Source organism: Pleurodeles waltl, chromosome 6 (assembly GCF_031143425.1).
Source record: "Pleurodeles waltl isolate 20211129_DDA chromosome 6, aPleWal1.hap1.20221129, whole genome shotgun sequence".
Taxonomy (NCBI): domain Eukaryota; kingdom Metazoa; phylum Chordata; class Amphibia; order Caudata; family Salamandridae; genus Pleurodeles; species Pleurodeles waltl.
Window position 1 is genome coordinate 1,601,869,693 of NC_090445.1, and position 22,284 is coordinate 1,601,891,976.

The following is a 22,284-nucleotide window of genomic DNA, read 5'->3' on the forward strand; positions in this document are numbered from 1 at the left end:
CAGGGTAAAATCACTTTGGCAACAAATGATTTATATTAAACTAAAATTTGTTATCACCCTGTATACTTTCTCCTTTTTGTGACCCTCAAAACTTGCCACTCGCTACAATGCATTTTAATGGGGTGCAATCATGTTTAATGGTCCCAAGATGGCTGCCAGCACTTACTGGATGAAGTGCTGACAGCCAATCAGATCTCATCATGAGATCTGTGCTTAGGCTCCACCCAGATATCTATATTTCTTTTTCCTTTAATCACTCCAAAACTACTGAACGGATTTACACCAAATAACAAAAAGCAAGATCGGTGCTCACAGATCTAATTTCCTGCCTAATATGGTATATTTCCGTTCAGCAGTTCGTGCTGGAGGCGTGTCTAAATACCCTTTAGGAATTAACATGGGAAACACACTTTTTTTTACCCTCCCCCGGCTTTTGCTCACCCCGCTTGCTGAATCACCCTGAAAATTACCATGCACAATGAGACACACTAGGATACTTTTTTGGGGGAAAATTTCATAAAGATTTGTCAAAAGGCGCTAAAGTTATAGGCAAGTTAAAAAATGCTTTTCCTATGGAAACTATGTCCTAACCATAGCTACCCACTGGCAACTGCCAGTGGGTAATATGTATATGGGTATCTATCTATCTATCTATCTATCTATCTATCTATCTATCTATCTATCTATCTATCTATCTATCCATATATAATATACATACTGGCCTCACTGGGTAAAAATCCAACTGAAGGTTATTGGATGCCATGATGAATGAAGCGGAGCAACGCTTTCGTTAACCATGACTTTGTTGTTTTGTGCCTTAACCACGCATGTGCTGAACAACGCACATGCATGGATAAGGCACAAACAAGGGAGTCGGCTGAGGAGGACGGGGTTTCAGTTTTAGGGGCGGGGGTCAGGGGTCGGGTATTTTCTGTTTTAGGGGCGGGTGGGGGGTTGGGGTTTTAGGTTTAGGGCCGGGGGTGGGGGTTTGGGGTATTTTCTGTTTTAGGGGTGGGGGGTCGGGGTTTTAGGTTTAGGGACGGGGGTGGGGGGACGGGGTATTTTCCGTTTTAGGGGTGGGGGAGGGTATCAGGGTTTTCGGTTTAGGGCCAGGGTGGGGGGTCGGGGTACTTTCTGTTTTAGGGACGGGGGCAGGGGTGGGGGGGTCGGGCTATTTACTGTTTTATGGGTGGGGGGTCGGGGCTTTTTTTTAGGGGCGGACTGGGGGTATTTTCCATTTTAGGTGCGGGGGTCGGGGTTTTAGGTTTAGGGCCGGGGGTGGGGGGTCGGGGTATTTTCTGTTTTAAGGGCGGGGTGGGGGTTCGGGGTTTTAGGTTTAGGGCCGGGGGTGGTTGGGTCGGGGTATTTTTCTGTTTTAGGGACGGGCGGGGTGGGGGGTCGGGGCTTCAGTTTTAGAGGTAGGGTGGGGGGTCGGGCATTTTTCAGTTTTAGGGGCGGGGTGGGGGTGGGGGGTCCGGGCTTTTGTTTTAGGGGCAGGGGTAGGGGGTCGGGGTATTTTCCGTTTTAGGGGTGGGGGAGGGGGGTAGGGGTTTTAGGTTTAGGGACGGGGTGGGGGGGTCGGGGTCGGGGTTTTTTCTGTTTTAGGTGCGGGTGGGGTGTTGGGGTTTTAGGGGCGAGGCGGGGGGGTCCTGGCTTTTTCTGTTTTAGGGACAGGGCGGGGGTCGGGGCTTTAGTTTTAGGGGCGGGTGGGGTAGGTCGGGTATTTTCCGTTTTAGGGGTGGGGCGGGGGGTCGGGTTTTAGTTTTAGGGGCAGGGGTGGGGGGTCGGGGTCTGGGTATTTTCTGTTTTACAGGTGGGGTAGGGTGGGGGTTGGGGTGTTTAGGTTTAGGGGCAGGGTGGGGGCTCAGAGTAGTTTCAGGGGTGGGGGTTGGGGTACTTTAGGTTTCAGTGATGGGGTGGGGGTTGGGGTTGTTTTAGGTTTTGGGGTAGGGTGGGGTCAGTTTGAGGGGTGGGGGGTTGGGGTTTTAGGGGTGGGTTGGGGGTTGGGTAATTTTTGGGGCGGGGTGGAGGTTGGGGGTTTAGGTTTACGGGCAGGGTGGGGGGCTCGGAGTAGTTTTAGGGGTGGGGGTTGGGGTACTTTAGGTTTCAGGGATGGGGTGGGGGTTGGGGTTGTTTTAGGTTTTGGGGTAGGGTGGGGGTCGCAGTAATTTTAGGGAGGAGGTGGGGGTGTTGGGGTAATTTTAGGGGCAAGGGTGGGGGGGTTGGTGTGGTTTTAAGGGGGGAGTTGGGGGGGTCGCAGTAATTTTTAGGGGTGGGGGGACAGGGGGGACGCATGCAGGAACAATGGATGCCTATCACTAATGCCTTTACCAGGAATGCCTTTACAACGAAAAACCGTTGTTAAGGCATTCTTGGTAAAGGCATTAGTGGTAACAACAAGGTTGCTGTTTCGACCTCGTTTTTCAGGCATTCGTAGTTCCGGCAGGCGTTGTTCCGACATACATTCTCCTCACTATGTTTGGGGAGAAGCTAAATGGCACAGACCCAGAAGATGTTATCCGAAATGCTTTTGCATGCTTTGATGAGGAAGGAACAAGTTAAGGCACAAAATACACTGCACTCAGAATTAGTGTTGTTAAAGTTATGATCTTTAATCATGCATCTAATAGTGGTGGTAATGAATTGACTTCTGGTTCACTTTTTGCATTTGTCAATACTTCCACTCAGTCTTTTTCTCATCCTGTGATTCCTCTCCTAGATGTGAGCCTAGCAAGTGAGCTGCTTTTGTTGCCTCTTAGTTTTTGTTTAGTGTTTTTCTATCATATTAGACATTTCTGTCTGCTCATGGCCATTATAGCCTTACTTAACATTTTCCCTTTGATCTTGCATCTTTTTCCTTTTCTTTCCCTGAATTTAGAAAATACAAGTGCAGCCCAATCTAGTTGTACTTGGAAACTCAAATGTTATTGCCAAGCGGATTTGATGATCCCTTCTTCCAAAAAGGGAGTGTATAGACAAGTTACTTGGAGCTCACTCCAAAGCATTTACAGGTAGTTACAGTTCATCTTGATGATTAAAGAGTACAACTAGTTAGACAATTCCTTTACCTACATTCTCAAAACTGGGAGCTGTGTTTTGTGGCATAATAGCGCATTCTCCCAGACTGTAAACTATCTCTGAATACAAGACTGCAGTGATGAGTTGCAAATCAAGCAATCTTTTTCTAAATCCTTTGTTTAGCTAGCTACATGAAGAGAAGGTCTTTAGGAATCTGCTTTTCCTGTAGAATGCTTATTTGCAGACACTGGCTAGAGTTGTTGGATGTATTTGTCTCAGCTGGCTATGCTAAAGAGGAAAGTAAGAAAATACAGTAAATGTTGATCTTACTGTAGTGAAAATCTGATCTGATACAATAGTAAAATTCGGAAATGTCTGAGGAAGGAATGTAATTATGAATTAGTATGGCTTTGCGTAAAAACAAACAAAACTAGAGCATGATATATCTATATGCATGAGAAGCACCAGGTTCTCTCTAAAACATAGTACCTTTTTCAGAAATGCTATAGTTTGTTTGATATGTTTAGATAAGATCCATGGTACAGTTAGATTTGCATGTTACAACTTCAATAGGTCACGCGTGCAAGTGTTTTTCTTCCTGTTGTAAGTATTCTGTGGGCTTTTCACCATGCCCATCTCATGCCCATCACTTTCACTCGTTTGTGGGATTTACTTTGATGTCATTGGTAAATGCTTTACGTTTGTCCCGACTTGTGGCAGTTTTGTTACCACCTGGCAGACCAACCCTGTTACATGGATTATTGCATGATTGCTGATATACTTCAGTGTGGGCGAACTATTGTTTTCTTTTTTCTCTCCCCATAGTGATCCATAAAGGCCATGGCGCTTGCAGCACAGAATACTGCGAACTCCATTGGCGGTATTGTAGTGCTGGTCACATTGTTCACACTTACCTAATCAGAGTCATTTCTTTTGGCTCTCCCCTTCACTATCCATAGCTTTTTACAAAAAACACTTGTAATTGATAAATGCTTTACCAAACAAAAAAAAAAACAGAAATCCTCAGAGTGGCTCTCCTAATACAGCGGGAGAGACGATACTACATCTACCAAGTGATTTAATCCTAAAGGCAGCATAAAGGGTACCATCATTACAGAATACCCTAAACGTTTGGACCTGTGGAAAGCTTCTCCTCTTCCTAACATCTTCACCTTTCCTGCAATTGACATGGATTTGCCATGATATTTAAATCTTTGGTGCAATTCTGTGTTGATTGAAAAGCCAGGGGGTTTTCTGCCTAGTGTATGCTGTGGAGAGGTTGGTACCTTTTTGACGGGTGTGGCTTGTTTTCTTTTGTTTGTTACTGGCATCTCTCTGAGTTACCTCTCTTGATGATGTATCCTTTATTTTATCTAGCACAATAGGTAAATATCATCATAACTATGTATCTACAAGCATTTCACTTTTGAAATATTGAGGAAAGATAAAATACTGTTATAAAAGTACACAAATAAATGTGCTTCAAATACTGTAACTCTTGAAAGTCTGTGTTTATATGATACAACTTTAATCTCTAGATATAATATTCCTTACACATTTAGGGCCAGATGTAGCAAATCGGCAATTTGCGACTTGCAAATTGCGAGTCCCTGCGACTCGCAATTTGCAAGTCGCAAATTGCTATGCAGTACGGTGTCTCAGACACCGACTGCGACTCGCTATGGGGTCGCAATGACCCACCTCATGAATATACATGAGGTGGGTCGCAAATTGCGGCCCCATAGCGAGTATAGGCACTCGCTAACATGGAGGCCTGCTGACGTCAGCAGACCTCCATGTTCGTGACCTGCTTTTAAATAAAGCAGTTTTTTTTTTTTAAGTGTAGCCCGTTTTCCTTACAGGAAAACGAGCTGCACTTAAAAAAAAAACGAAACCTTTTGTTTCGGTATTTTTGCAAGGCAGGGAGTGGTCCGTTGGACCACTCCCTGCCCTGAAAAAATATTTTTGGGTGCAGTCACAAATTGGAAGGGGTCCCATGGGGACCCCTTCCAATTTGCGAGGGGGTTACCATCCACTTGAAGTGGATGGTAACTGCGATGCCATTTGCGACCGCGTACGCGGTCGCAAATGGTATTGCATCCTACTGCGACTCGCAAATAGGAAGGGAACACCCCTTCCTATTTGCGAGTCGGAAATGCATATTGCGAGTCGGTAACGACTCGCAATATGCATTTCTGCATGGCAAACCCACGTTTGCGACTCGCAAACGGCGATTTTCGCCGTTTGCGAGTCGCAAATGGTTTGCTACATCTGGCCCTTAATCCCCAAAATTATGTAATCATGTATATATATATATATATATACTACTCTAATACTACTGTAGGAGAGAAAAAAATACTCTTGAAAGCGTTATACTCTCTGGAAGACTTTACTCTTTTGGACCATCACCCTATTCTTCTTTCAATCTATCCTCTATCTCCACTCTCTGACTTATCCCAAACCCATTCTACTAATATGAACTACAAAATAACCCTTCCCGGACTCTTCCCTCCTCTACCCCTCCTGGCTCACCCCAAACCTCAGTTTATGACTATGATCTCCCAAACAACCCTATTAAATTCTCCCTCATTTGTATCTCCTTTGGCTCAACCCAAATCCCATATAATTACTATGAGCTCCCTAATCCCTTTCGACAGACTCTTCCATCCTCCACCTCTACTTTACTCATACAAACCCTCATCTTACTAATATGATCTCCCAATTAATACTTCTGAATTCTTCCCTCCTCTATCCCTCCATTATTCTACTCAAATCAACTACCACTCACATGTCCTCTACTCAAATTAACATATACCTCCCTATACTAATAGTGAACTCATACTTCCCTATAGTATTTCCCCACTAATCTTTTTGGGTTCCGGAGTAGCGTGCTACTCGCCAAAAAGCGCTTCAATGCCTCGTCAGGGGTAGTAAGCGCAATATAAATACAATTGCAATATACAATACAATATATACATTTAAAAAAAGAGACAACAATTTTAGCCACAATAAAGACCTGAGGTTGAACTATAATGGCGTTCTTCTTTGTCAGAATTATTAAAAAGGATTTTTATGACCACCTGTTTGAGAGCCGCTAATATGAGCCTACAAGCGTGCCACACACTGACCCATATTGTCCTCCATATAGTTCCCAGGTTTAGGAGTCTCAATTCATTCATGAACCTCTAATAATGTGAGACCACTTTAGGAAAATCATCTGCATTGAATTTGGGTATGACTAACTTGTCCAGATAATTAGCTTTGAACCTGCTTTAATTTCATTGTTTTATAGAGATGTGGAAGCGAATTGCACATTACTCACTATAGTCATCATTACCCAAAACAATGTCACCTTTTAAAGCAACAATGAAGGGAATGACCTTATCATTTACATAAGCCTATCTTCTACAAAACAACATCTCATTACCCCCTCTTCCTTTCCAGTTCCCATGTTTAGTCACAAGAAGGCAATTTTTCACCTTTTTGGTGTACATTTTAAAGATTTTTAATTTTCCTGTGTTTATGCATATTTGTTGACCATGGCTAAAAAGATATACCTGCAGATTACTGTTTAAACACTCTAGCTTGATTGTAGTTAATTCCAAACTCTTGACATTTGTGCTATAAATATTATTTTAGTAAAGCATTTTACATTTCTCAAACAGGGGTTGAGAAGGTTACAGTTTGTGTATTTCTTTGTACAGAATTTGAATTTGTTTAAGGGCTTTCTTGTTTGAAAATGTTGTTTTCAAGAATGTAAGAATTTAGTTTCCACATGAAATGTTTATCTCTGGGTACCATGAAACTGTCAAAACAGGAGGTGTAAAGTTGAATGTGGTTATAGTGTATAATTTAAGATCAACAAGAACTCAAGAAGTTTCTTTTTTTCAAAACAGTCTCAGGTAGATACTGGTTGTTGGGCCTGGAGCTCCAATGTTTCTAAATGCTTTAAAGTTTTACAGAACATTGAACCAGGAGCAAACTGAAATCACCTTGCACAATCACGTTGTCAAATTGATTTGAAATCAGTTGTTTGTATGTGATAAAGTAACAAAGGTGGTTTTGCACTCAGTAGATATATATTCAGTAAAGTTAGATTCACCCCGTCAACAACTAGTTTTAAGATGTGCCATCTACTTTCTGACTCGTGTGTCTCTTGCTTCATGGAAACTTTGAACTGCTTCTGAAATAGAACAGTTATACCACCGTATTTATTAAATTGATACCTGTGTACATCTAGTCCAAGCCCTGTTAAAAATGTGTAGCTTTTGTTTCTGTGAAGTGGCCCTTATGCAGTAATAAGAATAAATGTAACATTGTTTTTCATTTAAATACACTGTTTATAGCATTACCATTCCTAGACATTGCCACTATTGGTTATATTCACAAATCCACTTGTATAACAAAAATCAATGTACATCTCAGGGAGTTGATTTTACCTTTGCTAATTTGTGGCTACAACCTCTGCAGGACTATTCTTATCCATCTGTATACATTTTGGAACATAAAAGTTAATAAACATGGTACAGAAGTAAGAAAATAAATGTTAAATAGCAATACAAAAAAATAAATTCATAGATAAGATTTACTATCTCAGTACACCAGACTGTATTATGTACTGTGTACAATTCACAATATAGCACAAAATAACATGATATATAATTAATGCAACATGAATCACATTAATTTATATACCTTACATATCATGACATATTATTTTTTTCTATTAATTAGTTCACCTATTTATTAAACCAGTATTTAATGATAATTTTACTGAATAATTATATTATTATATAAATAATTTGTTTTCTTCTGGGGTGCACATTTTAGTTATGTTTCTCTTCTCAATTGTTTACTATGTTGTTTTGTGTTTGGTCGTTCTGTTTCTAATGTTCATATGCATGTAATACATGTTTGTTTTACTTTTGATTACATGTTATGTTGTGATTTTTCTCTGTGTGTGAGTGTGTGTGTGTGTTTTTATGCGCAAATGCTATAGTGCCATTTCTGTAAATTGAAAATGATTTTTTTGTTTTCCTGATTGGAGTAATGACCAGCAAGAGTGGGCTTGGCAACGCAAACATGTGTCTTTTTTCTTGGATAAGTCTCCCATTTAATATGGTGAATACTGTGTATACTCTACCATTGGCCTTGTTTGCCACAAGTGTTGTGTAATTTGACAGCTTTTTTACTTTTGCCACTTTCATAGTGCCCGTTTTGCTGATCATGCAAAGATGCCTGAGAAATGCCAACATAGCCCAGTTAGTTGTGCATAATTTTCAGTCTGAAGAAATAGAGTGACAAATACCGTGAGGCAGGATGAAGATATACCATGTGATAGAGCATGTTTAAAACTTACAGATTATACATAACTTGACATTTAGTTCCAATGCCCAGATGCCTTTGCTCAGGTTTTCAATTAATGAGTGAACCATTTCACATGTGCCCCTATTTAGCTTTTCCACTGCAGCCCATTGGCCTTTCCATTACTTTCCATGCCCAAACTATGCTTATCTCCCTTCACTATGCAGAAACATTTTTTACACATTATCTGTTCTTTTCACTTTCTTCCTCTTAAATGCCGGGATCTCAAAGATTCTTTGCTGTACCAATGTCAAGATACTTTTCATACACAATTCCTTTCAACACTAAAATTTTCACAGTGCACTAATTCTCATTCTCAGGCATACCAAACCCCAGAGACATGTAATGCGTAGGTTATTTGCTCTTACTCTTTTAATAAAGATATACTTTTCTTGTGTGGAGTTTCCTATTTGACCTATACAGTAATCCAAGGTCTCCAGAGCAAATATAGCCTGATCTGAGCATTCTCTTGCCAAGAGGCCTCTATTCACACTTTCTCTGCTCTGGCTTCCAAATTCCCTGTGTTCTTGCCCATAGATATCTAGTGCACAAGTTCTTAGCACTGGTCATTTCAATACTTAGATGCTTTTAGTGCAAGTGTTCTCAGCTCTTGCTCCATAGTTCTGTGGTGATTTGTAAATTCTGTCCCATTACACTTTTTCCATGTAAAACCACTCCAACGTAAATTTCACTCACATGTATTTCTGTCTATTTTTAGGGACAACTTTGTGAAGGTTGTTGTGTATTTTAAACAATTGAATTACGAGCTGATTGAACAGGAACCTTCCATGACAGTGAGTATATTCCTCAAACAGAAATGCATTAGGTCTTGTAAAACAAAACTATATTCCTGAAGCTGTCACTAGACCCCATGCAGATTGGCAGTGGGTTCTGAAGCTGTGGAGATGGGGAATAAGTCGTTGGCGCTAGATCTGTGTAACATGGCAGTGGGTTCTGAATTCATGAAAAGTAGCACTGACTGCTGGATCTGTACAAAATGACAGTGGGTTCTGGATTTATGCAGACCCAAGTGCTGAAGTCATGCACACGTACTGTTGTGGCTGGATTTCTACAAACGGGTACATTTATCCAAATTATATGCAGATCAGCAGTAGGTGCTAGATCTTGGAGAATGACAGTGGATGCTGAATGTGTGTAAATGGTGGTGATTGCTCTATCCATGCAGACCAGCGATGGGAAGAAAGCTCCTGCTGACTAGCAGAGGAGACTGGTCTGTGCCAGCTGGCATGGGTGTTTGGACTATGCACAGAGCAGCAGATATTGGATCTATGTCAATTGGAAATAGACATTTAATACATTTAAGCATAGATTACTAAAACAACAAATACTAAAATAGTATACAAAATGTAGAAAAGAAAACATAATTTTCACTGCAAATTAACACATGTCCCACAGTAGAACTGAGATGCTTAAGGAATTGTCCTGCCAAACACTTTGGCACCGTGGACAACGTAATTCACCTTGAATGTGCCAGGATTACAAGTGGTGTACCTTGAGGACAGTCATTTATTTGCAGATAGCATAATTATTTTTGAGGTGCTTTCCCATCTCTTAATACCCTTGTCAGGCCAGACAACAAGGGATCGTATACCTTAGAAATTGTGCATCTTTTCTACATTCATGTAACCCAGTCTTTATTGTCATTGTGGGTCTGGATAATTTGAACCACTGTTCCATGAGTCTTTAAACACAGCCCATTCTGACTAGATCTTCAAAGGCATCCACACAGGCCATTCAAATAGGTTGAAGGAACTAGAGCTGGATATTAACTTCCATGCAACATTCAGGTATCCAACCTTTGGTTTTACAGCCGTAGCTACAGTTTCAGTGGTGTTCAATTCAAGGAGGGTTTTAATTCTCAAAAAGTGACAACGTGCCATTTTGCATTGAGACTTTGAAGACATTTCATTGCTTTTCTTAAAATAAAGTGCAAAGTCTCTTTCAGAAGTGGTACATAGAAACTTTTTAGAACTTTTTGACTTTCAGATTTTCACTAGGACCAATCCACTTAGTGTACCCGACCTCAGTTCCATTGCGGTAGGCCTCGAATCGCACCTACGTTCCGGTCTATTCTTCCATAGACTGTCATTGGTGCTTAATGCTTTTGGTGCTATTTTTACCTAAACTTTAAAAATGTGTATCTCCGGTTCTCCTTATTGGACTTTTTTCGTTTTGGTGTCATTTTGTTAATTCGGTTGTATTCTGTTCTAATTTGGGTTGCAATTTTTATTGTTTGGTATTTTGAATTTATTACTGTTAAATACTTTGCCCATTGTCCTGTGTTAAGCCTTTTGGCTTTGTGCAATATCTTAGGTTAATTTAGTGGCTTCAAGGGTCCACCCTAACAAAGGGTGTTATTATTCATGAAGTGTAGAAAGTTTCTACCGCTACAATGATATTGTTCAAAACACTAATTCTGTATACCAGGCACAGTATAAAGATGTAATAGGTAATAAAAGGTGTGAGACATATGCCTGTTAAGAGAAGACATCATTGGGAAACTGAAGTGATGAAATGTTATGGGCATACTTCATCACAGCTAGCTTGAATGGCTGTAGCTCTTTTGTTATCATCTAAGGAGGGGTCTCCTTCTCTAAGTATAATTTGGGCTGAATGTCAACATTTTGATTTGAGGAGTGGTTTCCTGGTAATACTGGCCGAAATATTTAATAAATGCAGTGGTTTACAAGACTTATTATTGTTAAAAACATGGTGAAAAATGTTTTGAAAGAGAGGAATGGGTGAAAGTCAAGAAAGAGACTAAGGTACCCAAAGGTGAAAGTGCTTGTGTTTTTGGACCACTAACAGTTGTTTACATTTTAAATAATGGAGGGGATGGCCAACAAGTTGGCCGAAGGTTGCTGAAACTGCGAGCTCCCGGGCCCCCATTAAACATCCTGAGACATCCTTGACCTAAAGTGGGTCTGACCCCAACTGGGACCCATCCCTGCCGGGAACCCACTGGCTGCAGCTGTAGCGCCCCATTCTCAATAGCTGGGGCAAAGGCAGAGTGCAGCCTATGAGCAGAGGTGCCCATGCGGTGCTGCCAAAATGATGCTGATGGCCATAAGCAGCCGAATTCAGTGAGACTGCAATCAGTAGAGAAGGCGACAAGCAGCCAGTGTTGTGACAGGCCATAGTGCTAGATGAGAACCTACTCACAGCAGACTTGTGAAAGGTGGCAGAGAGAGCCGGAGAAATAGATGGGCAAGTCACAGAGATGCAAGAAGAGGTCTCCCAGCTGAGGGGGCTGCGGTGATGGTGCTCAAAGCTCATCAAGTAAATTAGAGGCACGGCTGGAGGATGCAGATGGTCTCTCCCTTAGGTGTAATCTCAGATTCATAGGATTTCCTGAGGCCACAGAGGGCAGTAAGCCGGAAGTCTTTCTGGAAGAGTGGATTAAGACAGCACTCCCAAACACAAGCCTGTTGAGGTTCTTCACAGTAGAACGGGCTCACCACGGCCGGGTGCGTCTCCCAGAACTATCATAGCTAAGATCCTTAACTACAGGGACTGCGATGAAATCCTATAATTGGTCCAAATGCAGGGAGATCACAATCTACGTGTCTTCCAAGATTACACCAGGCCTGTCCAATTGCAAAGACAATCCTTTAGCGATGCCAAGCAGAAGGTGGTGAGATTGAAGTACATGGTACTGTATCCCACCAAGTTGAAAGTGATTCACAATGGCCACTCTCATTTCTTTATGATACCTGAGGTAACATGGGACTGGTTGGAAATCAGCGGTAGTGATCGAATTCCAGTGCCACGCCCGGGACAGAGCCAGGATGGGACACGCCATGTGAGAGGTCTGGGGTCCACACCCCCACAGGAGAAGCAGGCATAGAAAACGTTCGCCTTCTGGTGCAAGAGTGGTGGTGCAGCCAGATGGCACCCTGAACCTGGAGACACAGTGACAGGAGTGGGAGGAGGCCAGAGCGCTATGTCCTCCTGCATGGATCTCCAGGATGCCCTCAGCTGATTAGAAGGAGATACAGCACAGGCCCAAGATGCACAGTAGTACAGTTCCCGAGTCCTGGAAGGAGTGATTCGACCACAGTCCCTTGGAAGGGATGCAAAACTTCAGATATGGGGATAGATGCCCGATAATGTACTGTGTAAAGATAAGAGTACTTGCTGCCTCAGCGCAGGCTCGATTTTCTAAATGGATCCCTAAGGACCTTGGGGTCACTGATACATTGCGGTGTTCTGTTGACAGGGGCGGAGTGGTTTCTAGGGGGGTGGCATAGTACACGGGGCCTGGATGCACACTGATTGGCCTGACCCTTCCCCCTTCTTTCTATTTCTTTGTCTTTTGTTCTTCTTGATTCATTTTGTGCTACACCACTCCCCCTTCCTGTATTTATTCTCTCTCCCCCACTTTCTCACAGTGTGTGTGTGACTATATACAGTGCAATAGTGATCATTGGGCACATAGGAGCGGAGAAACGAACGGGCACTTGCCTAGAGTGTCCAGCCTGCCTGTCCTCACTTCTTACCGATAACACAAGTTCTACGCCCAACACTGTCATCAAACACACACTGAAGTTTTATTGAGGTTACTAGTTTGGGTGGATGGGTTAGTTAGAATGATTTGGAAGACACTAATTGCGATATGGGGAGTTTACCTGGGGTGGCCAAGTAGGAGTTAAAGCTAGTGCAGCAGCAACTACATATTATGTTAAGTGGGGGACGGGGAGGAATAGGAGGATGAGCAAAGAGTGATACACATGGCTGGTTTTACCATTGGAATGACTGACTCAATGTGTATGCTCACATGGAATGTGAGGGGGCTGAATTCCTTTGTTAAAAGATACAGGACCCACACATATCTTAGAAGGTCAAAAGTACATGTTGCGTTCCTCCAGGAAACGCACCCCTTGGAGGCTGAAGCCCAGATACTCCACAAAATGTGGCGGGGCAGCTGTACTCCATTTATTCATCCTATGCCCAAGGGATATCTATATGGGTGACCCCTAAAGCCCCATTCCAGATGTGAGGGCAGGTGGCTGACATGGCTGAGCGATATGTGCTGTTGCACAGTATATTTGATGGATAGGAACTCTGCATGCTTAATGTATATGCCCCCCAATACGGACAACAAAGAGTTCTTTGGAACTCTAGAAACTGAGTTGCTACCTTATGTTTGATTGCCTTCTATCTGGGCAGGGGATTTTAACTGTGTTTGGACGGTCAATTAGATCACCATCCACATCAAATGAGCACGAAGCCCCGCATCGTGGCAGGGTTACAGAAACTATGAACAGACTTCAATTTGAAGACGTGTGGAAGGGGCTCCACCCCACAGTAAAGGAATATCCTGTTATTCCCCCATACACAGGGCACTTTTTAATGTAGGAGCGTGGAATGAGAGGTCATAGGCCCCATATCCCTTTGTGAAGGTTGTGCTTTGAAGCGCTGGGAAACCCAGAATATAACATTGATATGAAAGAAGGCCTCCAAGGCTTGTTTACTACAAATTGGAATACTGCCCAAACACACAGTGCAGCGTGGGAGCACTAAAAGTGGTTGGTAGAGGGGTAAGCTATGGTAGGACCTATGGCATCAGAAGGAAACAGGATTGGGAGTTGGGGAAAATGAGGAGCGGCTCGCGGAGCTGCAGCGATGGGCTATAAGACACGAGATGGGCAATGAGCCATTAGCAGAGGTGCACAGGAAGGTGGTGGCCATCTGGGACAGAATGAACTGCCATGTCTGGAGAGACTATAGACAGCGCCTACACAGAGAGGGCAATAGGTCGGGTTGCATGTTAGCCTGGCTGCTTAAAAGTGAACGTCCCCCACCACTTTTTTTCACCTTCTGTAGGCCTGATGGTGCAGTCATTATGGATCAGGCAGCTATAACCCAGCTGTTGCGAGACCACCTGGCTAGGATGTATACTGCTCTGGCACACAAAGAGGCCCCCGGAGTTTAGGGGTTCCTGGCACAGATGACTGTTCCCCAGCTGATAGGGGCTCAGGCAGAGAGGCTTGGAGAAGTCATAACACTGGTCGGAATTGGGCGAAGCCCTTCGTGACATGGCCAGGGGGAAATGTCCGGGACCGGATGGTCTTCGGGTTGAATATTATCAGGCAAACTGCTACCATGGTTCCTGCACTTCTCATGGTGTTTCTTGAGGCATGCAAAGCTGGAGAACTCCGGTTGAATATGAGAGAAGCCATTATAATTATGCTACCTAAACCGAGCATGGACCCTGCTGATCTGCGGTCTTACCGACCGTTTTCCATGCTAAACATGGATGTTAAACTGCTCTCTAAGGTTCTCGCACTACGAGTGAGACAGGTTATTACGCACTTAGTTCAGGATGATCAATGTGGCTTCATGCCAGGAAGAGGTACATATATGAACTTACCACACCTATCCCACAAGATGCATGAAACAGAAACCTCTGATCTTAGAGCAGCACTGATACCCTTGGACATAGAGAAGGCGTTTGATACCCTGCTCTGGCCGTATCTCTGGGAGGTTCTCCGGCACATGGGGCTTGGAGTTGGATTCCTGATGTGGGTGCAGCTTCTATACACGGCATCTACTGGTTGCTTGTCGGTACTGAGGTATCCGATGTCTTTAGCGGCAGGGCTACCCATTGTCGCCACTCCAGTTCACCCTAGCTATGAAGCCACTGGCAGCATATCTCAGGGATTGGATGCAGGATTGGGGCGTGCAGGTGGGAGACAAAACTCACGCTGTGTCCATGTCTGCTGACAATATGTTGATTTACGTGAAAGATGCGGAGACCTCTGTACCCCTTCTCCTGCAGCTGATGGCACATTTTGGTGGTGTCGGGCTCCACATTAACCACCGCAAGACAGTACTGTACCCCCTGGCAGCACTGGCAGACCAGGATGAATCTGATCTCCTGATGGTGGGGCTGCCAGGAGAGACGTAGAGTTTTTGTTTTCTGCGCTACAGATAACACACGACTGCTGCCTCCAGTACAAGCTGAACATGAGTAGAATGCTGGAAGGCGTTATGACCTCAGTGCGGTTTTGGATCAAACTGCAGCTGTCTGCGATGGGTAGAGAGTCATTGAGCATATTGATCCTGTTACCCCGCTGCCTCTATACCATGCAGAACTCATTCTGTGTCCTGCCACCCATGTTTTTTAAGAAGATTGATACACTGCTGGTGAACCTGGTCTGGGCGGGTAAGAGAAGTTGGATCTGCCTGGAGATCCTGAAATTGGACCTCAATCGGGGTGGCCTTGAACTCCCAGATCTCCAACTGTATTACCTAGTGGGTCTAATACAACATGTTGCAATGTGGTGTGATGATGGACCCAACTGGGAAAAGGAACTGCTTCTGGTTCCACTGAGGTACTCGAGCTCCCTAAGCTGTAGATGTGCAGCAGTTGGCTCCCAGCAAGGACCCCGTTTATTGTTCATCAGGTAGCCAATTGTGGCAAAAGGCTATAACGAAGGTCCTGAAATGGGCACCTTATGCTAGGCTTCTCCCGATCTGGTGACTACACCCCTTCTTACGTATCTGTGACTCCATGGATGTTACTAATTGGCTAGAGGGAGGCTGCCAGAATGCAGGAGACCTATTTCTAAATGGTACCTTCATGTCTGTGGAAGAGGTTAAAGCTCACTATAGAGTTGACCAGTGTCAATTTATACAGTATGCAAGCATATCCCACACTACACGTGGGATCTGGAGTACCTTCCCTTTGAAGTCAGAGCAGTCGTGGGCCCTCCAGATGGTTTTGGGTCCCGGCTCTTCAAGGGAATCATATCCACGGTAAATAAAGCCCTAAAAAGTGATAGGCAGACAAATATTGCACTGGGACATGCCAACTGGGACAGAGTATTAGAGACCCCACTTATGGACAGGGAGTGTAACAGATCTCTTGCACAGTTGCGTGAAGTAGCCAGCAATGCCTGGTTTCAGTTTGTGTAGTTTTATCTTCTATACAGGGCATATCTGGCTCCACAGCGCCTGCACAGGGCCTATCTGACGCAGCCGACAGGTTTTGCTAGGTGCTGGGTGATCCAAGCAGATTTTGGACACATTGCATGGGACTGTCTACAGCTTCAGATGTTTTGCGGTGAGCTACAACAGGAGGTGCACAAATTAACAAAGATACCAGTGGAACCTGCCACCCAACATTGTCTATTGGGACTGTTACCTCTTCCCAAAACGGAGAAAAAGTGCAATATAGATTTGCCCAATTGGACTTAGTGCTAGCAAGACAACGCATAGTGATACACTGGGCCAGCCCATATTGCCGTTATGGACTAAGTGGAGGGCTGACATTCTGTACAGGGCGGCCACAGAGGAGTGCCATCTTCGGAAGGTATGCACTGATGATCATGCAGAGAGAGACCTTGATGACTAGGGTAGCATGCTGGACACATTAGGTGGACACGATACAGCCCTGGGAAATTAATCAGATTTAGCCACACAGGAAGGAAGCAGTGCAACCATCAATGCGGTAGCTGACTACCGGTCTCAGCTAACTGGGCAGACAGCTCTATCCCATCCATGCTCATCTGCCCCCTATATCACGACTGGGTCCACTTCAAGTACTTGACTAAATTAGACTAACATATACCCCCCCACAAGAAACGCATGTCAGTGTGTAGATGCCAGGTTTTGATTGCCCCTCCCCTGTGTACTTATCTTTCCTTGGGGAATCCCCTGACCCTTCGCTTACCACACAACAAGAATGTGAATGAGTTGAAGTTCCTATGCTGCATGATTTGTTTTGTATTGTTTTGAAAATTGAATAAACAAATATAAATAAAAATACAGAGATAAGGGCATGATCCTACGGCTGGTGCACTAGTGAGGAGACCCGACCTTTAAAAACCATCCTATACGCATATTCCCGGACTATGCACAGCAGGTCCAGCACCTCCGACAGTCATTTACCACCATCAAACAAAATGGCAGATAGCAAAACGGTGTTCCTGCCAAGATGTCTATATGTTCTCCAGGACTCATTCTGCGCCATACAAAGGACAACATTTCAAGAGTTAAACACCCTCTTGATTCAACTGGTATGGGTGGGAAAGTGAAGCAGGGTAAATTGGAGACGCTGAAGCTAGGCAAGGTGCAGGGCGCTTGGAACTCCCTGACCTACTATTGCATTAGTGGGATTACTGCAATATGCAGTGCAGTTGGGTAATATGGGGCAAAACATGGAAAAACTTGCTGCTGGAATTTTAGGGCAAACAGACCTCCGTCAGAGACTAATGGAGGGGTCACGAAGGACTGTCCCTTTCTGGGAAGGCAAGTAGCAGAAGCTTGGGAAAGGGCTATTAAAACTGGCAGCTTAGACCCCCATTGCCAAGATGCCACCTCCGTGGTGGATGCAGCCTTTCATCAGGATACAGAACAACATGAATATGAGGCTGTGGTTGGAGAGGGCTGCCAGACTATGATCGACCTATACACGAATGGTGAAATCATAACATTTTTAGAAGTGCAGCAAGTGCTCAATTTCGGCCAAGGACAATTCCTGCAGTTCGTTATAATGTCTAGCACTGCCCAGGAGATCTGGACAGACTTCCTGTAGGAACTGGTAGAATCATAAACGCTTAAATTGATAATAAATGTTTAAGTGGAGGACTGATTTCACACATATATAGAGAGCTGAAAGAAGACAAACCCCCCCCCCCCCCCCAACATCACTTAAGGCCCAAGCTAGCTGGAATGTGGTGCTACCAGAGCCAATGACAGATGGGGAATGGACAAGAGCATGTGCACAAGTGCAAAGGGTAGCCAGAAACACTAGTGTTAACCTTGTCGTTTTATTACCTGCATCAAGTCTAACTTACCCCCACAACGTCTGCAGAGTATCTCTACAAAAAACTCTGAAAACTGTCCAGCTGTGTCTGTGGGCCGGCAACATTTGTACATATGACATAGGAATGTGCGGCCCTACATGATTTCTAGAAGGAGGAAGTGGACCCGCTCATTACAGCAACGGGGCTTTGACTGGCAAACACAGCCTGCTAGGCTTGGTGCCATTACAAAAGCAAAGTAAAAAAATGTGCATTTCTGAGACTTCTTCTTGCAAAATGGCAATTTGTCATTCATTGGCTTGCACAGACACCACCCCCACCCTGCAATGGGGGGATGGAGCTTGGACCTGAGGGAAGGGGCTGTAGCGGAAGAATGATGACTGCATAAGGTAGGTAATGAAGACAATGCAGAAAGAGATCTAGGTTTTTGGGCTGATGTGCTAGACTGAATGAAAGGTATATCAGAAGCAACAGAGATGCTGCAAGGCAGGGACCTGGGAGAAGCCAGGCAGTCGGTGGCATCACACTGGTGACGGGAACACGGGGAACACAACGGTGGGAGCTGGGAGAAAACAGGGAGGAAAGAGATCCTTCTCCACTCCCAGCTATCCCACCTGAGATAGCCTGGAGGGGCAGGATTGACAACCCTCCATGAACATGGTGATCAAGCTGTGCCAACTTTAAAAGCTTTTTCTCCTTCTTAGCACGGGAGTAAGCTTGGTTTGATATCCTTGAACTCTGCACCATGCTCTCAATAATATTATTTCAAGGTGAAACTGATGATGAATAACTGAGCCATTCTTGTTACTAGCTGCTGTAACCAAGAAATGTTAAAATATAAAAGTATTTTAAAAAGTTTAAAATAATGGCACATGGGTGAGCGAAGAAGAAGCTGGGCCCTGGGTCGTTTGTGTTTTCGACACCACCCTAAGGCAGACGCTGTTCAAATTGCACCAACTGGAAGAAAATGATGGTGCCAAGAAGGAATGGACTTGCAGGAGTGGGCACGCCAGAAGATGAACATGAGTTGCGGGATATAGATGAGGATAATGTAAAACATCCAAAGCAGGTCTTCTATTTCTAATGTGTGGACAATGTGAGCAGCAAAGGAATGAAGAATGTGAGTTTTAGAAATGCCAGAGAGGAATGAGGAAACTGTTCATCCTGAAAGTGTATTGCCGGAACCATCTGCGAAGACTGGTGATTGCCCACAGGTAACCAGTGCTAAGGATGCTACCTGGTTGAAAATCAGTAAAGCAGGTTTGGGCAACATATTGTCACTTCCAAGAAATTAGAAGAGTTCGTGTTAAATAAGGCCTGTACAATCAAATGGTAATGACTGTGATTTGAACTAGGTTGAACTGTGAATCTTGTTCTTATGTTAATTTATCTTGTCAATAGCTGTACATACTCTACATTGAGTTGTGTTTTGCAAAGGAGGACTTTATTCTACTCCATTAAAAGGTAGAGATGAGCGTAGAGTTGGTAGGTGTTCTTAATTCCAGGTGTACTACCTCTTTACCATCTTTTACATCACTTACGTGTTCTACTTCACCATTCTGTGTGGAATGTTTAGACTGGAAAGTAAGCAGTTTCGATTCAGCGTGTAAGTTTGTGTGGCAGCGTACTCCTAGGGATGTATATTAATGTACTTTCAACTTTCAACTACGTCCTGTCCTCAAGGAAGTGCATGAATGTCATTAATTTCCAGAATTACTCCATTTTTGTGAATTCCATTAATGCCACGGCTCTGTTATAAACATAGGTGACAACCGAGAGTATATTTGTTTAAGCAGTTTGTGAATCGGTTTTTGTATTAGTAAAACATCAGAAAATACTGTGGTATGTACAAGAACAATCTTGTAAACTACAAGATGTGGACCCAAGTCACAAAATATTTGAGGACAGAAATCTCAAGTCACGCGCGTATGGCTTTGATTTGAAAAGCATCTGTATCTTAAGGGGATTCACAAAGGTGCCCAGGACGAGCCTTGGAAATGGAAAACAATGCACAACATAGATTTCCGCCTAACACTAAGTGCAGAAAACATTTTCTCCATAGAGGATCCATTGATATTTGATAATGTTTGTCGTCTCCCTTACACACTTAACGAAAAGCATTCCTGCTTTTTTTTACAAGCAAATCTGGGTGTCTTTCCACACTGGTAATACAAGTACACCCACGTCCCTTAAACACCGACACCCACCTGCTGGGGCACTCCGTACATGCTGATAAATAAGCATTGGAAAATCCAGCAGGCTGCCTTTAATATACCATCACAGGCACGCAGAAATACTGTTTTTTCGCAGAATAAAGCCAGACTTGTTTACTTTGCTAGTCCTTGTTCATTTTGGACCTCAGGTCGGTCCCTACTTTCATTAGGATGTTGCAGTCTGTGATTTTGTGGGTGTACTTTCTCGAATGTAGTGCCAACCCTTTTGACCTTGGCTCTATCAGAAATTAGGTATGGAGTAGGTTTTCCATTAATTTTGAAAACGGTTTAACAAATCATATTTTGAACGTCTTAGGTATGTATCGCTCGATTTTCTGTTTGGCATTGTTACAGTGTATTCATGTTTTATACTAAAGTGTAGGCTGCATGGTGATCGGGGGTGTCTTGAATTATAGGAAATAGTGGTTGACTGATTAACTAAACGTGTGCTTGTTAAAGGAGCTAATGAAAGTACTAATGAATGAATTAATGCAGGCTGACCTTCATCTGTGTTTGCTGTGTCTCTGCCTCTTTTTCACGGTTACCTTTCATAGCCAGCCACTGATCTCTAAAAAGTATGTTTAATGTGGCATACACATAAATTCACATTAGTTCTACGTTTCTCTGTTATTTTCCATATATTTTGTACTCGTAATTACCTATTAGTCCTACTGTACAAAACGTGAGGAATGTAAACAAACGTACAATAATAAGCATCCATGTTTACTCCGGCTGCACGCTATTGTGCTTTTTCGCTAGGAGATTGACCTCATATCCAACATGGGAGGACTGGTGGGACTCTGGGTCGGATTCTCGGTTTGCACCTTGGTGGAATTCTTTGAGCTGCTGGTCGACGTCCTGCTCTTCTTTCTACGACGCTGCCTAAGGATGGTGCCCTCCACAGTGTCCAGGAGGCCCAGCACACAGAAGCCGAACCACATCTACATCACCCGCGACAACACCAAACTGTAATGCGCACCACTGTGGTCCAAGTATTGGAGAACCAAGCAGTTGCGTAGTCTTCAATATCTTACGGGTTAACCAATTTAGTTGTGTTCGTCCAGCCTGCTTCCTAAACATATTTTTCCTTCAGCATGGCATTCGTCTACTGTCCTTCACTGACCAGAAACAAAGAGATCTGGGCTGACCACTCTAGGACAAGAGCTTAAGAACTGTGTCAGGTACCATGGGTGGGAGTCAGCTTTCCCTGACCACCTCTATCGCTGCATCTAAGTGGTCTGGTGTTCTGTTGTCCAATCATGGGGTGGGTTTAGAAAGCACCATTTTATCCACCAATGATGCATAATCCTTTCCTATGTACTCCCCATAGGTAATGAAGCCTAAGCGGACCAGTACCGTCTGTTCGCAAAAATGTAACAGTAAACACTTCTACTCACACCCCTTTCCTACCACACGCTTTCATTCTTGTTGAATAAATAAATGAATAGTGGCTTTACCCTTCTCTAGCTCATCATATTGCATGGGGAGAAGCAGAGCTCAGAAATGTTTACCTGGGATGCATGCTTTTTTGGCAACTGATTCTATTAAAGACTCTATAAATGCTTCTGTCCTCCTTTGTAGTAGAAGGTGGTGGTGGTTACATTATGCCAAACTGATAAGCATTCGTCATAGGCCAGTCCGGAGACCGTTTGTTCTTTCTGTTGAAAGGTTGATGTGCAGGAAAGGATATTAAAGGCAATCCCTTACACCCACCAAAAGCATTGCATGAAACATCTGGGCATCTGACGCCTTCGTCTCTTCACTGGGCTGTCTAATGCCAGATCCATTTTCTTCCTGAATTGGTATTTTATGGTATGCTTTGTTGTGTTATAGTCTGCTAGGTGTGCTCTATACATTTACCGCTTCAGTTTCTTCAGCACATGAACAATTAGGACAAT

At 43.7% G+C, this 22,284-nt stretch overlaps 1 protein-coding gene across 1 annotated transcript in view; it reads left to right on the top strand.

Moving 5' to 3' along the window:
* The window catches only part of LOC138302186 (amiloride-sensitive sodium channel subunit gamma-2-like), a 188,967-nt gene extending 167,194 nt beyond the window's left edge, over positions 1–21,773 (top strand). The window contains exons 10-11 of the mRNA XM_069242533.1: positions 9,101–9,176; positions 21,146–21,773. Of these exons, the coding sequence (XP_069098634.1) occupies positions 9,101–9,176; positions 21,146–21,358 (289 nt within the window). The 3' untranslated portion in view covers positions 21,359–21,773. The remainder of the gene's footprint in view (positions 1–9,100; positions 9,177–21,145) is intronic.
* Positions 21,774–22,284: the final 511 nt, after the last annotated feature.